Source organism: Camelus ferus, chromosome 8 (assembly GCF_009834535.1).
Source record: "Camelus ferus isolate YT-003-E chromosome 8, BCGSAC_Cfer_1.0, whole genome shotgun sequence".
In the NCBI taxonomy this organism is placed as follows: Eukaryota; Metazoa; Chordata; class Mammalia; order Artiodactyla; family Camelidae; genus Camelus; species Camelus ferus.
Genome location: NC_045703.1, coordinates 4,508,506 through 4,524,548, shown reverse-complemented (window position 1 = coordinate 4,524,548; position 16,043 = coordinate 4,508,506). Strand labels below are relative to the sequence as shown.

At 36.5% G+C, this 16,043-nt stretch overlaps 1 protein-coding gene across 1 annotated transcript; it reads left to right on the top strand.

Annotated features, from left to right (window-relative positions):
- The first annotated feature begins 2,031 nt into the window (after positions 1 to 2,031).
- On the top strand, positions 2,032 to 4,994 carry LOC106729931 (ferritin light chain-like). Its single transcript, XM_032485423.1, is given in 3 exon segments — positions 2,032 to 2,060; positions 4,152 to 4,536; positions 4,538 to 4,994. Coding segments are annotated over 3 exon segments (816 nt in total). The 3' UTR covers positions 4,940 to 4,994.
- The last annotated feature ends 11,049 nt before the right edge of the window (positions 4,995 to 16,043 follow it).

Below are 16,043 nucleotides of genomic sequence, written 5' to 3'. Positions count from 1 at the left end.
TGTTTTTATCTGCATCATTGCAGCAAACACACGCCATAACGTCTATGTTTCCATTTGAGCCAAGAGTGGAAAAAATAAGTGAATGGTGAGTGATTTCCCTTGTAAAAGTTGTGAATGCTTGTAAGGTCGCAAACATAACTTACCTTCACATTCCGTGAGCCAGAATGTAGTCACACAGCTAAAGCTGGCTCTGAGGGAGGCCAGGAAATACAGTCTGTGGCTGGATAGAGATAGCTGAACTTAAACTTGGAGGTTTCTGTTACTGCAAGGAAAAAAAGAACATATACTGTAGACAATCTATGTGTGTGTTGTAGATTGCTATCCTACTTTCTGTGCCCGGGGAAGCAGTGAAAAGATCTTTTGTACAGATGCCTTCTGAAAACCTTTACAGTAAGAGGCCACTGACAAATTTAGAATGCAGGATATTAAAGGTTTCACCATGTTTTCCTTATCTAATTCCAATGGTTTTCTTTAAGATACCTTTTCTTATTTTAAGTTTCTCTTCCTAGTCCATGCTTCCTGAAGAAAACTTAGCGAAAAGCAGAGTTTACTCCTCAGCCCAAATGGAACTCCAAGAAATAAAACTGCTACTGCTTGGGTATCCCAACACCCAAGGAACCCACAACAATTGCTTCTCAGAGGTGTTCCTAAGTGTAGTAAGCTGCTGTGACCCAGACACTAAAGTTACATTCATTCATTCACCACTCTGCATTCATTTTTTTTTTATTGAAGTATAGTCAGTTCATGATGTTGTGTCAATTTCTGGTGTACAGCACAATACTTCACTCACACATAAACATACATATATTCGTTTTCCTATTCTTTTTCACTGTAAGCTACTACAAGATACTGAATATAGTTCCCTGTGCTGTACAACCACTCTGCATTCTGAACTGCACCACTTCTTACTCTCCACTGCTACGGTCCTGTATCAAGCTATGATTGCCAGTCACCAGGTCTGCTGCAACTGGTCACTCCACTTGTATCTTTCCCCCTGCAAGAAATTTTTCACATAGTACCCCAAATGATTATGAAATACATAACATCACCATCCTACTGAAACTCTCCATTGACATCCCCTTCCAGGCTTTGGCCCCAGCCTGCCTCTTCCACCCTGTTTTCTACCACTCTGCTGAACAACCAGAACTCCTGTGTTACCTCTTTCATTGCATAAAGGATGACCTAGATCATATGATTTCTTCTTCTCATGCTCAAGGACCTAATCTCTGTGTCTTCATTATTGAAGACTGCAGTAATGCCAACTTTAAGCCCTGTGATAGACCTCCTATGTTTAATGATTAGAGTATTTTCTAGCTATCCTCTGAAAAGAAATTGAGCGGGGACATCAGCCTGGGTTTGAACTTTTAACTAACTAGTAACCAGGGGGCGTGTCTAGGCCTTTGAGATAATCATCTTACAGATAGTTACTTTGTTTTCTAACTTGCTCCTCATATTTCTCTTCATTACTAGATTCCATTGGAATTTAAGTTCTTTTTTTAGTGAAGAAGTAAAAGCTATGTGTCAATATGGTGCAGAAGGGAAGCCTAGGGGATGGTGCACTAGTAGAATGAACTCAATCTCTTACGTTTTAAAAAGCAGAGCAGTATGGAGACTGGAGGAATTTCCACTACATGTCCCTTACTACCAATATAATCGGTATGAATTGCTCCCGAATAATTGGTATTTCGTAAATGTCACATTGCTTTATTATTTTTATAAATGATTTGAGCCTTACTTACCAAATAAAAAAATTCCATATCAGTAATATTTCTCGGTTGTTTCCCACCCTTTAGATTTGGGCCATGCAAGTTCTCAGAAAATGGGGGAGAGCTCTTGTCTTCAATTGGTGGTATCAAAAAAGAGGTCACTCCTCACTTCCATCTTTGACATAGCTTGCTTCCACACCAGAACTTTGTACAACCTGAAAGTGTAAGACTTCCAAGTACAAAGATCCATGTTTTCTTCCACTGGTTTCTTTTTCCCAGGGAGGCAAAATATATAATGGTAAATAATATAGAACTTGGAATCAGGATGCCCCAAGATTTGAATCCTGGCACCAGGTAACTTATTGGCTATGTGATCTTGGACATATTATTTAACCTTTCTTTACCTCAATTTCCTCATCTATAAACTTAGTATAAAAACAGAATCCATCTCAAGGTTCTTATGAAGATAAAACAGGATAAAGTTGAAGACGTTCTCAGAATTTTGCACAGGGTAAGTCCTCAGTAAATGTTAGTTTATTATTGTTGTGGTGATAGATGTAGCTCTGAAACCCAGAGCAGAGAACTACCCCCATCATGCCTCCTCCATTTAATGCCATTTAATTCCCTGGTTAGGTAGGAGGAAAGGTGGAAAGTGGGCTACCAGTTTTGTAATGATTCTATAGGTGGAGAAAAAAATAATGAAATTAAATTTGCACTAAAGACTGCAGAGTCTTTATCTATTAATAAATGACTTTGCTACACTAATCTCTCCCTCTCCTCCAATATTCCCTTTCATGCCCCACTCTCAACTTTGTCCTCATCATCTAAGGTCTTGGCCCCTTCCTCGGGTCAGACATACACTATCCCTACCTCAAGGATAGCAAGTCCTAGTCCCTTCTTAGATCTTGTAGACTGTAACCTCTGCTGCTTTGAGCCTTACCCAGATGCCATCTGCTCTGTTCCTAGAGATTGCAGTGGAGACATTAGGTTGATTCCCAGGGTGAGAAACAGAAGGACTAGGGCTGCAACTCTAGTCTTCCTCAACCACTGAGAAGAGCTGCAGCTAAATTATTTAACTGCAAATATAACTCAACATCATGAGATTCAGATTATTTCTTGAAAATCAGACAGTCTAGTCTACACATAAAACATGTATTTATTCTTTCGTTCTGTAGCACGATGAAAGGCCACCAAACTGACTAAACTACATACATGTTCATCTGGACAAAGGACACCATGTTCATATAATTATTTTCTAGTCTGGTCAATTTTTTCTTTACAATAATTACAGTTTTATGCCAACACATCCTGAAAATGGCAATTTTACAGTACAATTATATACAGGCACATGTTACACAGTTCATATTCTTCAATTTTCTCTCTAGAGGGATTGGCCTGAGGGGTGGGGTTGTGAAAATGGAAGGATTACGGACTATCTGAAAGCAAGAAGTTCAGAAAGATCTGTATTTTAAACATCAACTCACTACTTACAAGTTACGTGCTCTTAAGCACGGTTTAATCTTTCTGAACCTTAGTTTTTCTAATTCAAAAATGTAGATACTTATATTCATTATTTAATATTAGATCTAAGTAAAAGATATACCCAGGAGTAAGTTAGACTTCAGAATATCCATTTTAATCTTGGTACTCTAGATCAGAAAGCACTGATTAAATTATAAAGTCAAAATTAGGCACCTTTTTTATTCCCCCCACAACCAGACAAAGCAGTTGAACAATTTCAGCATGTTCCACATAGCACGGGAGAAGCAGGCAGCCCCCAGAAGAGACTGTATCCTACAGGTGCTGAGTTCTACTAGCTTCACTACTTAGAAATAGAATTTCTCTTCCCATGAGGAGAAGCCGATGAAAGGACAGGATGGCAGTGAGACCAGCAACTTTTCCTCCAATACTGTTCTCTCCTGGGAAGAGTAGCTGCTCAGCTGTGAGGAAAATTGTCAAGTGAAAGACAGAAATAACTCTCCAATGCCAGCTTCACTGGACACTTGCAAGAACTAAAGAGGATAGTAGTAAATCTTTAGCAGAGCACTGGTAATATAAAGGAAGTTGTGTATATTGTGAATTGTTGTTACTGTGTTGTTATAATAAAGTCCGACAAGTCTGAAATGAAGTTGGTCAAGAATTTGTCTTAATGTACAGTGAGCCTGTTGCTTCCCTAATGAAGTAAATCCAACTTTGTCAAGCTACACAGGCCATGTTATAGTCCCTCCACCCCATCCATCCCCACCCCTCTATCCCACCTCCATCCCCAGCTTCATATAGCTTTAAATTTCATTGTTAAATTAGCCAATTTCTGATCTTCTAGAAGGGAACATAATTCACTCTTCCAGTGTCCTGCTTCCCCACATCCTATAGATTTCAGCTACTTAAATATTCTACTAAGCAGTGTGCTCAGCGGTCCTGCTGATCTGTCTCTCAATTCAACAGTGTTTGGACGGAACAGACCCAGGGACGCCCCCTGCTCCAGCCTCGGACCACCCTTCAACCTTTTTTTCCAGTTGCAACCTCCAGAACCAGCCACTCTGTTACCCTTGGCCTCCGTGACCAGCCAACACCATTTTTTTTTAGCTTAACCCGTTATTACCAATTAACCCCGAGCTCCCAGATTCGTCAGAATTATTCCTCTGAGGTGGAAGCCACTGTCAACTGCCTGGTTAACGTGCATCTGCGGGCCTCCTGCACCTACCTCTCTCTGGGCCTCAATTTCCACGGCGAGGATATGGCTCTGGAGGGCTGGGCCACTTTTTCTGCGAGTGAGCCAGGGAGAAGCACGGAGGGCACCTGGCGTTTCTTGAAAATGCAAAACCAGCACAGGCGGCCGCGCCCTCTTCCAGGACCCTCAGAAGCCATCTCAAGAGGAGTGGGAGGAAACCCAGGACGCTGTGGAAACGGCCATTCCCATGGAGAAGAACCTGAACCACGCTCTTTCGGACCCACACGCCCCGGGTTCTGCCCGCCCAGACCCCCACCTCTGTGACTTCCGGGAGAGCCGCTTCCTGGCAGAGCAGGTGAAACTCATCAAGAAGATGGGCGACCACCTGACTAACCTCCGCAGGCTGGCTGATCCCCAGGCTGGGCTCGGAGAGTATCTCTTCGAGAGGCTCACCCTCACGCAAGACCAGGAGCCTCCGCAACGCAGCGGCCTTGGTGGAGCCCCTCTGGTGTCAGGGCTTCTGCCTGAAACCTCTCTCTGCAGCCACTGGGCAGCTTTTTAACTGCCCAGCAGCCCTCTCCCAAGCCTTGGACCAAATGGAAATAATAAAGCTTTTTGCAGCAGTGAAAAACAAAACAAAACAAAACAAAACAAAACAAAGCAAAACAAAACAAAAAAAACCACTAAATAAAATTTTAAGCAAGACTTAGTTTTCATTTAATATAGAAGACATAAAACAAATGTTCATAGTTTAGTATTGGCCTAGCAGATAATTTAATTTAATTTTATTGTATATTCTTCAATTTGTACACACTTTCCTTTTATAATGATACTATTTTTCAGACTCGAGATATATATTAAGAACTTATTTTCCCTGTGAATATCTCATTTTGCCTTGTCAAAACCACAAACTAGATTTTTTGGCTATCAATTTGAAATTATAGTTAACAAGAGGTCATTATCACTTCCACCTGTCAACCCAACCCTCAACCCCGCAAACATCATGCTTATAAATGACGATGTTTTTCTATAGGAGTACTCTCACTGATACAGAAAAAGTAAATTGTTTATAGGAAAAACTGATTTAAAAATTTGAGCATGAGTTTCATAGTTATAAAACAGTCTTTAAAATATAAACTGCCTGATTTTTGGCAAAGAATTATTGGATTACCTTTATCAAGGGCACTATTCGTTTATTGTTTCATTCTACAAATATTCCTGGAGTATTTCTTCTGCTATTTATTAGAGATGGAGCATTTAAAATGTCCCTAAGAATTGTTTTTTTTTTTCCTCTGGAGTCTTCACAGTCTCATAAGGGAGATAACAACTTATTTACACCACAGGGACGGCAGTGATTAGTAGTGAGATACAGCTGTGAAAAAAAGGAGTCTAGGCGCACAGAGGAAAGAGCTATTAGCTCTGCCTTTGGGGACTGGGTAATATTTCAAAGATGCCATCTGAACTGGTCATTTCAGTTGCTGCTTTCCAGTGTCTACTTTTCATTTTAGCATCTTTGAACTTTGCCCTACTTATTTTTCCTGGTGTTTCCGCATTTACACCCACAGCTACGTGTTCACTTTGAGGACTTCACAAGAAAAAATGGTCTCAGGACTTCTAGTTGTATTTCTTGGAAACCTGAGATTTTGTAAAGCTGTTTCAAGAATTCTACAACTGTTTAACTCAGGTAGATATTTAAATCTGTCTCTCTCTCTCTCTCTCTCTATATATATATATGTAAAGAAACCATAATAAGAAGCAACCTATCTAAATTTATTACATACAATAAACGTAAATTTTTCAAACAAGTAACATTACATTTTTTAATTATTAGAATAGAGACTTTCGTTATCTCTGAGTATACATTTGAACATATATATGTTGTCTTGGATTTAAAAAAATTACATCACTGCCCATTTTTTAATTAATGACTGCTTTCAAGAATGAATAAATAAGTGTGTTATTAGAACGTATACACCCCATTCTCTCTCAAATACCAGAAAAGACTCAGACTTAATGCTCTTGTGATGGTGTAAGACAAGTGCACACAAGAAATAATAAACAAACAAAATTGTAACGATGTAGTATAATAGACCACTCTGATGCTTATGGTCTAATTTTAATATTACAGCTAAATGTACATTAACAAACCCTTATAAGTAGAGATTTTTGCTGGCTATTGGTTAGAAACTAGAAATTGTTTTCGGAGTAGAAACATGATATTTATAAATAAATTTGACTATAATTATATTTATGGGGTCGGTCAGCATGACAAAATGATTTGAAATATACTAGATAACCTATTTTTCAAATAATACCTAACACTCACTCATTAGACCCATTCATCAAGCAAAAAAAAAACAAGGAAAGCACAGTCTGAAATCATGAAAGTCAACTTTTTCAAAACTTTAGAAATTAATCAAAAGCTTGCAACAATCTGAGGAGTAGTTATTAAAGAACAAAAATGGTGAAATCTACACAAGAAGAGTTTTGTCGCATTTTAACTTCTAATCCAAAATTCCTTTCTCCAGCTTTGCAGCAGTATTGAAACCAACAGCTTTGTTACAGTACTAGTTGTGAAAACCAGCAGCCTAGCAGCCACTAGAGGAGGTAGGTTGGATCCACAAAGAATCCCATGCCCAGAGAATTTTTATCAATTTGATCTGTCTGGCGCTACCTCAAAAAGTTCGGATCGCAGGGATTTTCTTTATTTGACCAGACTCAGTGCTCACACTAGCACAGTAGAATGAACCTTCTCCCCAGGGTATTTGTCGAAAACAATCAGTGGTAACTGGCCCAGATCATAATTGTCTGAGGCAGTGATACAATTTGGGGCAAGCAAGAAACTGTACAAAAAATTAAAACAGAGATCTGGTAAATGAGATGTCATAGGGATATTTGAACAGCTTCAATATATTTCTGGGGATCAAGAAAGATCTGAATGAACACAAATTAATGTATACTACATAGTCTCTTGTAAAACATAATGTAAACAAAACAGAAAAAAATTTACAGTGAATGAAAAATACAAATATTAAGGAAAATACAGATATAAGCAAGGGCAAATTATGTTCAGATTTTTCTGGTGGCTAAGATGTCACTGAATTCATGGCATTGGTGTTTAATGCCATTCAAACCCAGGAACTGAAAGCATAATTCCTTCCATTTTCTCCCTACTTCTCCCTTCCAAGGCCAAGAGTGAAACAACGCCACACTAAGTAGCTAGGGATTGCAATGTCATAAAGCCATCACTTCTTGTCTTGTCAACAGTTGTACCATATATTAATTAATTTTCCAGCAGAAGATTATATCATAAACATCAGATAAGGGCCTACACATGAAAAGAGACAATATTCCCAACAAAAGAACTTATTCTTGTGGAAATGGTAACATCATAATCTGAAAAAAAAAACTTTAAATATTCATATATATTGTCTACACAGAGATAAAGTATGCAATCATATCTATGAAGCAAGAATAGTAAGTTATGTAACAAGAACAAGTGCCTTAAATTAAGACGCAATTTTGCAAAAGAACTAGAAATTTTGCAAAAAAAAAAAAATCGAATTCTTGTTAATGGAAAATATAATTTTTGAAATAAACAACAACAAAATCTTTTAGTAGATAGGATAAATAGAAGACTAATTTATTTATATGGAAAGCTGGTTAACTAGAAAATTAAATTAAGAAATAATTTCAAATGACAGAAAGGATAAAATAGATTAAAAGTCTGAAAGAAGTCTGAAGAGAAGTATTTCAACATTTGTTTTTTGGGGATCTCAATACCATACACTTTTGCTTCAGAGTTCCAAAAAAAGTTTTACTCTTGGCTAAGACTTATCACAGCAAAAGGATACAGAGTAGAAGTAGTGAGAAAAATATGTACATTGCATCGAGTCCAGAGAAATCAGGTACAATCTACTGAGTCCTTCTATGTCTCAGCTCAGGGTGTGCTTTTTACTCTAGTGGTGAACCATAGTAACCTGAGTGAAATGTTTCTGCTCAAGGAAATTCAATCAAGCCTTTGGTGTCTAAGGGTTTTTTAGGGATCTGTTACATAGACATACCCTGCTAAGCAACCAATCATGGTAATTGAAATCCAGGACCCCAATAATGAAACCAGGTGCATATAATCAATCTTGATTTTTGTGCAAAACAGTCTTGACAAGATAGAATATCACAGTCCATTCCTCTAGGTATGTAAAAGAATATCTTCAATCATTAACTTAAAAAGCTTTCTAAGAGTCACATTCAAAGGAATTGTGGGTCAGTCATGGAACCAGGTATACATGGAAGCATGCAAGAATCGAGCAATCAGGTATGATTTGTTAACTCTTTCTTCACAGAAAATGGAAACAATAGATAGAAAAGAGTTGTTTAAAAAAATTATTGCCCATAATCTCCTAGACTCAAAGATTTAATTACTTTAAATGGAAAAAGCCTACCAAATGTCAGACAGTATAAAATATTAAAGTGACACTTCTGAGAAGAACAAATACATATTCCAAAAAGTGAACAATGAGAAAAGAGGGGTTGCTTAAAGACAAAGAAAGATTAGAATAACATTAACAATATCGGAAAGCAGACATCAATAAATCATTATTAACATTCTGAGGAAATATGGCAGTGAACTTAGAATTATAAATTATAACAACGTCTTTTTCCACAATCCAAGAGCAGAAACAAAATAAGTATCCTTTCAGATATACAAGGCCCATAGAAATGGTATATATAATACATAATGTAGTTTATATTATATATAACACTAAATAGCATATATTACATTAAAATATATAACCATTATGTATATTTTTATATATGTAAATATTATTGTATATAATGTCTACAATTATATCAAAACTACATTATCTATATTTCAATGAGCCTTGTATATCTGAAAGAATTTTATCTTTGCCATTGAATATATATACACATATACATTTAGAAATTAGTACCCACCAATTCCTTCAGCAAAGACTTTGAAAACAGTAGTATAATAAATAAAAACTGAAAAAAGAAATGAGTAAAAGCACTGAAATTTGATGAGTAATGCTTAAAAATATTTCATACTAATTTATAACTAAATTTCAAGACAGACAACATGTGTGAAATTATGAGGGGCCAAGAAGTGAGATAGATTAAAATAGGGTCTTGAAGTAGTTAAGAGGAGAGTCATGGTTCCTTTCTCAGGGGTAGGATATTTTTATGTTTGACATAATAATTAATTTCACATGCAAGATACTGATGTCAGAAATTGAGGATAACTACTAGAATTAAAATAAATATAGGAATAAAAACAAATATAAGATGAAAAGAAAAGTAAATGCCAAAACAATTTTAAAAATGGATCAAAATGGAACAAATAATTCAAAAGGAAAAAAATAGAAAAAAGATATAAGCAAAGTGAACTATATTGATCCATAGAAAATATAGTTCATGAAAATAAAGTTAAACTCACCTACTAAAAAGAACTTTCATGGCATCTTTCAAAAGATATTCTAAACATATGTCTCCTGTAAGACACATGTGAAGCAAAATCTCAGAAAATTTTATATATATATACATACACACACATACACTCACATACATATATGTGTATATATACGTAATAAGATATATTGGCCCAAAATAAGCAAGAACAAAGCAAGTAACAATCTTAGTATTTTAAAAAGTAGAATTCAATGGGGGAAAAAAGCTATGAAAAGATAGAGAAGAATCTTAAATGCGTATTACTAAGTGAAAGGAGCCAATCTGAAAAGGCCACATATACTGTGTGATTTCAACTCTATGACACTGTGGAAAAGGCAAAACTATGGAGGAAGTGAAAAAAGTCAGTGGTTGCCAGGGGTTAGGGGAAAGGGAGAGATAAATAGGTATAGCATAGGATTTTTAGGACAGTCAAATTATTCTGTATGAACAGGTATCATTACATTTGTCAAACCCACAGAATGTGCTACACCAAGACTAAGCCCTAAAGTAAACTATAGACTTGGGATAACTTTGCTTCAATATAGGTTCATCATTTGGAACAAATGTACCACTCTGGTGCCAAATGTACATAGAGCGGTTGTATGTAATAGGGGAACACGTGTATACGGGACCTCTGTACCTTCTGCTCAATTTTGCCATGAACCTAAAACTTTTCTAAAAAATAAAGTCTATTAAAAAAGAGAGAGAATGCACTCATATATTAGCACTATAATTCAAAATTATTTTTAAGTGGATAGTGTGCAGTGCGCTCAGAATTTGCAAATTGATTTTAATGTTTAGCAGTATTTTAATAATGATACAAAAAGAACACAGGACCTAAAAATTAATAATGAAAACCCTGAGGAGAAGGGACAAAAGATGAGAACATAACATTAATAAATCAATACCAGTTTATTATTCAAGAAAATGAAAACAAGATTTATATTACTATCACAAGCATAGTCATTTTTTAATATCTTTTCAAAGCTGATAAACACAACAGATAGCATTTATGAAAGGCTAACTATATTCCAGGCAATCTTACTAAAGATTTTGTGTGTAATAACTCTTTAAATCATTGTAAAAATTCCCATAAAGTGGGCACTGATATTTTATTTTCACTTTATAGATGAGGGAAATGATGAAATATGTTAATAGCTTTTCTGGTATGGAAACATTCTTACATTCTTGGGGAAAAAGAAAACACACACTTGGTGATGACATCATGTCCTTTTAACATTCTTTTAATTTAATGAGCTAGGCTTTATTTGTTAATATTTTAACTGGGATTTTCCAATGATGGTCCTAAGTGAGGCTGGTCTTGAAAGACTATATGGTATTTAATCTTTAATATATTTATTTATTGTTTGTACATGTGGACTCTCATAAATTAAAAGTATTGACTCCTACTAATGCTATTTTTTGTATATATTATAATTTCTGATGTAGTTATGTTGGTGCTATACTATTTGGTACACAGGTATTCATAATTGTTTTGTATGCATAGGAAAGTACCCATTGCTATAATCATAAAATATCCTTCTTCATCTTGTTTAACAGGTTTTTGGTTTGTGTAACACCTCATCTACAACTCAGATTGCAATTCCTGGATACTTTTTGTGTGCATTTGCCTGCTATATGCTTGTCTATCTTTTTCTTTTTCAAGTATTCTGAGTTCTCTTATTGTGGATATAAAATATAAAATTCAATTTTGTTTTGTGATCTAATCTAAAAATCTCTACTTTTTCATAAAGAATGAAGTAATCCTATGCACATTTAATAAGAAGGATATGTTTACTCTGCCATATTATTTTATGCTAGGTTTTTGCTTTTTAAATTTGTAAAATTCCTTCATTCTGTGGTCAATTTTTAAAATTTATTTATGTATGGATGTATTATCAATCAATATTTATAGTTTTTATTTTGTTGTTACTTTTCTTTCTTTAAAATAACTGCATTTATCTATTATTAGAGGCTGTTAGTTTGCTAAAATAAGTAATGATAAAAATTGGTATTTAATATTATCTCAATTATAGTTTACCCTTGTATTTTAAATACGTTAGACTACTTATTTGTTCCGTTAGATGATTTTCTTTGCTTCCCAGCCATTAGACAACCAATGCCTTTATATCCCATTTTTTTGCCCTTCTAATCCAAATTCTGTTTAGATATGTTATTATTATATTATCAGGGTCTATGAGATTTATATTCTATTACTTTGCTTCAATTCTTACATTCTCACATTTCGGGTCAATTGTTAAATACATTCAATGCTCACAATCAGTCCTTGATCCAAGATATCTTTTTCATTTACCTTTCACAAAGCTAAATTCCATTCTCTATTCTGAAGACAGGTTCATAAGAATAATATTCCCTTAATTCTTGCATGTTCAAAACTTTGTTCACACCTATTATATTTGAAGGACTGTTTGGCTACATAGAATAAAAAACTCTCACACTGCTATCTGTTGGGCTTTGGTATCTTGTGGGCTTTCCTCCACTGATACTGGATGACTCTATTCTTCTATGAAAGTTATAGTGAAGAATCCTGAGGCCAATGCCAATATTTTCCTTTATAAGTTACTGATTGTTTTTGCCTTTGTGCCCCTAAATATTTTTTTTTTATATTTAAATTCTAGTTACTGTACTAGGATACATCTTGGTAGAGACAGTTTTATTTAGTGACCATTGTGTCCTTTAAAAATGAAATTTCAGTTCTTTCATTTCAAGAATTTTTTTCTTTAACTGTATTAAATATTTATTCTTTTCCATTATTTATATTTTCTTCTTCAAGGTCTCTAATTATGTATGTGTTGGATTACATTTGCCTGTGTTCCCCCATCTTTCATATTCTCTCTAATCCTGATGATCTCTTTATATTTCCAATCCATTTTGCTACCCTTTCTCATTTTTGCTCTCTTTCCCTTACTGTATTCACTTCAGTGTGTCTTTTACCTTGTAATTCTTCCATATTAATTATTAATTTGTGATAGCTTTATTTTTAATTCGACTTCTTTTCTGAGTTTTACCAGATTTGGGTCAACATCTCCTGTTGGGGCCTCAACCCTGCCCAACCAAGTTTTTCCAAAAAGCCTTGTGGTTTTCATTCACAGAAACAATTCCTTCATTGTACCCTTATGAAAATTCATGGCAGAATGTTAGGACAAAATTTTCAACTTCTCCATGGCAACATTGTTATGGTGTGTGTTCTTTAATAATTGGTACATTTTGATACTCCTCTATAATTATTTTCCTATATAATTTTTGTATTGATACTGTGCCCATTTTTTAAAAAATAACTCATAGTTAACCAAGTTAAATTTTTCTCCTCTAGTTTTCTGGGAAAATGAGGGGAAAATAGACATCTGGAATTTACAAAGGGTCTGTGTTCCTTTACCCTTAATCTTGTTAATGTCTATAATTTAATTAATATTTTTTTCTTTGGGCTTGAAGTTTATCATCATCATCATAACAGCTTTCTGAGTGATAAAACACTTTTACTGGATCTTTAGACTCGAAGCTTCATAAGGGCAAGGTTACTAATTTTCTTCACTGTGCTGTCCCTGGAGCCTAATGTGCCTGCCCAGAAGGGGTGCTTATTAAATACATGTGTGTTCAATAAATAGATAAATTATATTTTCTTTGCTAACTAATCTCTGACACCTGTGTGGTATGTGTTCAAAGACAGAGTTTTCAATCTTTCTGATTTCAGAAAATTTCAATGTGAGAATTTGTTTTCAACTAAGTAAATATGAAAAGTCAGTGTTTAAAATGAAGCTTTGCATTTTATTTACTTATTTGGCTTCCCAGGTTGTACTACAATCCTAATTCAGTGAAGTAATGTAATAACACAGTGCAACACTAATAAAGATACAGAAGGGGAAAGAATATGAAGTGGAAAGAATGCTGTGGTAGAGGTGACAGAAAAGATTTTACCTAGCCTGAGAATCTAAACTGAAATCCAAGCCCTCCAGCAGTAGAACGGGGGTGCCATTCCATTATTTATCATCCTTTCTTTATTGCCAGTGGGCCAAGTGGTGGGGAGTAAGGAGTCAGAATCTTTCCTTGCTGTGCTCTAAGTGTCATCCCTTCTCTTTGTTTGGCTTTAAGGTACTTTACTTTGCATTTTTTCTTTACCTTTTACAAACGTAATATGAGCCTATACAGATACCGCTATTACATTTTCTTAATCAAATACAGGAGGAAAATAGTAGACATTCTTCAAAGTCTAATTACCTTAGCAAAGACAGATGAGGGATATTCTCAATAAGGATGAGAAAATGGCTATTTAATCCTTGGTAACCACTCTTTACCCAAATAGCTACTAGTATTTGAAAAATTTACTGTTCACTTCTGTAATATAGACACAACTGAGAAGACTTAGAGAGTCAAATGAGCTGTAAGTCTTCACCAACCATTTTCTTTCTGTAGTCTTCTTTGAAAGAATAGCATCTGGTGAATTTGCATGGTGATACTGAACATCTGGTGATGGTAATATGTGCTTTTTAAAGCTGAGGTGTATTAGAAGAGTTTGATATCTGTTGTTCCCTTAATGAGGAAGTGCTCCTCTCATTCAGATTATCAGGTAGATGTGAACGCAAATATTTTCACTAGCAGATATACTTTGCAGGACAGATTCTAGTAAGTTGAGAATACCTAGACCAGCCAATACTACTTTATCATCAACATTTTGGTTGTCGTGTGAATATACGTGGGAAGAGCTAGAGGTTTTTCATCAATGTCTGAGCACACCTTAGTGCATGAAAGATGTTTCTCCATACTGCATTTACTATTGAGTGTGCATCTCTATTAATATGAGTACATTTGTTACATAAGACATACTTAGGTAAAATAAAATGCCTATTTCATTTATTCTAATGGATAAGATTCTTCTGGCATTTAAAAGATGACTTAAGTAACTAAGAGCCTAAAAATTTAAATAACATACAAACAAAATCAGAAACTTTTCCCTCCAGGGTACTCACAGGGAGTAGTAATTCCAGTCACTTTATATGTTGTATTATTTGAGAAGAGCTTTACTGGACTTTTTTTTCCCTCCCCAGTCATATCTTTTACACACATAATCCACTTGTTCCCTGACTACTCTCAACTACCATGTGAAGATTATGAAACAAAATCATGGTTCATGGAAATCAGTCAGTAACGTCCAGTTTTTATATTTATCAAATGTGTGGCTTCACCCCCTCGATCTCATGAGTGTACAGGCACTGAATACAGTATCTATTTTCAAGAGAGTCTTTGTCATTTGCAAATAAACAGGATTGATTCACTGTCTAATAAAGCAAAGCAAATCCACAATAGGAAAGCGAGGCCAGTCCTAGGAGAATTTGGATAAAAACGAAAAGCTCTGCAATTCAAAGAAACAAAGAAAAATTTCGATTAAACTGTTTAAATCTTGTCCTGGTTTGTTAGGATGTTGGGAAAAGGGAGGTGGAGAGCTAAGACAGGGTTAACAGACTGCCCCTGTGCCCTTCACACTTAAACCTTCCTAGGTCACTGAGAATGGTCCCAGGCAATCGGGTCATAGGATTACTACTACTACTACTACTACTACTACTATTATTTTTACCTCATTAGCTGGTCAACCAAGAGGCAAACAAACACCGCCACCCCTGCCAGGCAACTGCTCCAAGGAGCTGGCGATGGTCGCCTGCATCGAGCTCCCCGCCGACGCCTTCTGGCCCTACGCTCCGTGCCAAAGAGCTCCCGGGGAAGCAGACAGCAATAGGGGGACTACACAGATGTCATGGATGAATATGCATGATCATAATCTGACCAGAAAGCAGAGACAGGGAAGGCGACCGCCGGCAGATCTTAGCCGGGAAGCCGCCGCAACAGAGCAAGCGGCGGTGTGAGCGCGCACAGGTGCCTCAGGCCAGCGGCGCGGGGAGCTGGCGCGGCCGCCTCCTGGCCTCCGCACTCTCCCAGCGCGCCCAAGCCGCGGCTGCCGCCGAGCCTGGCAACCCCCACCCGAGCCAGGGGAGGAAGAGCCCTAGGAAAGGGCGCGAAGGAGGACGGAGGGGAGAGGAGGTGGGGGGCGGGGGAGAGACCCTACTCCTCCTCGCCGAGGTCTCCTCCCCAGCCCCTCCGGTGGGAACCTTCGCTGGGCTCGCGCGCGCCTCCCTCCCGCCTCCCCACTCCGGGTGTTCTTCTCCCCTCTCCCCTCGCTCTCCCCCACC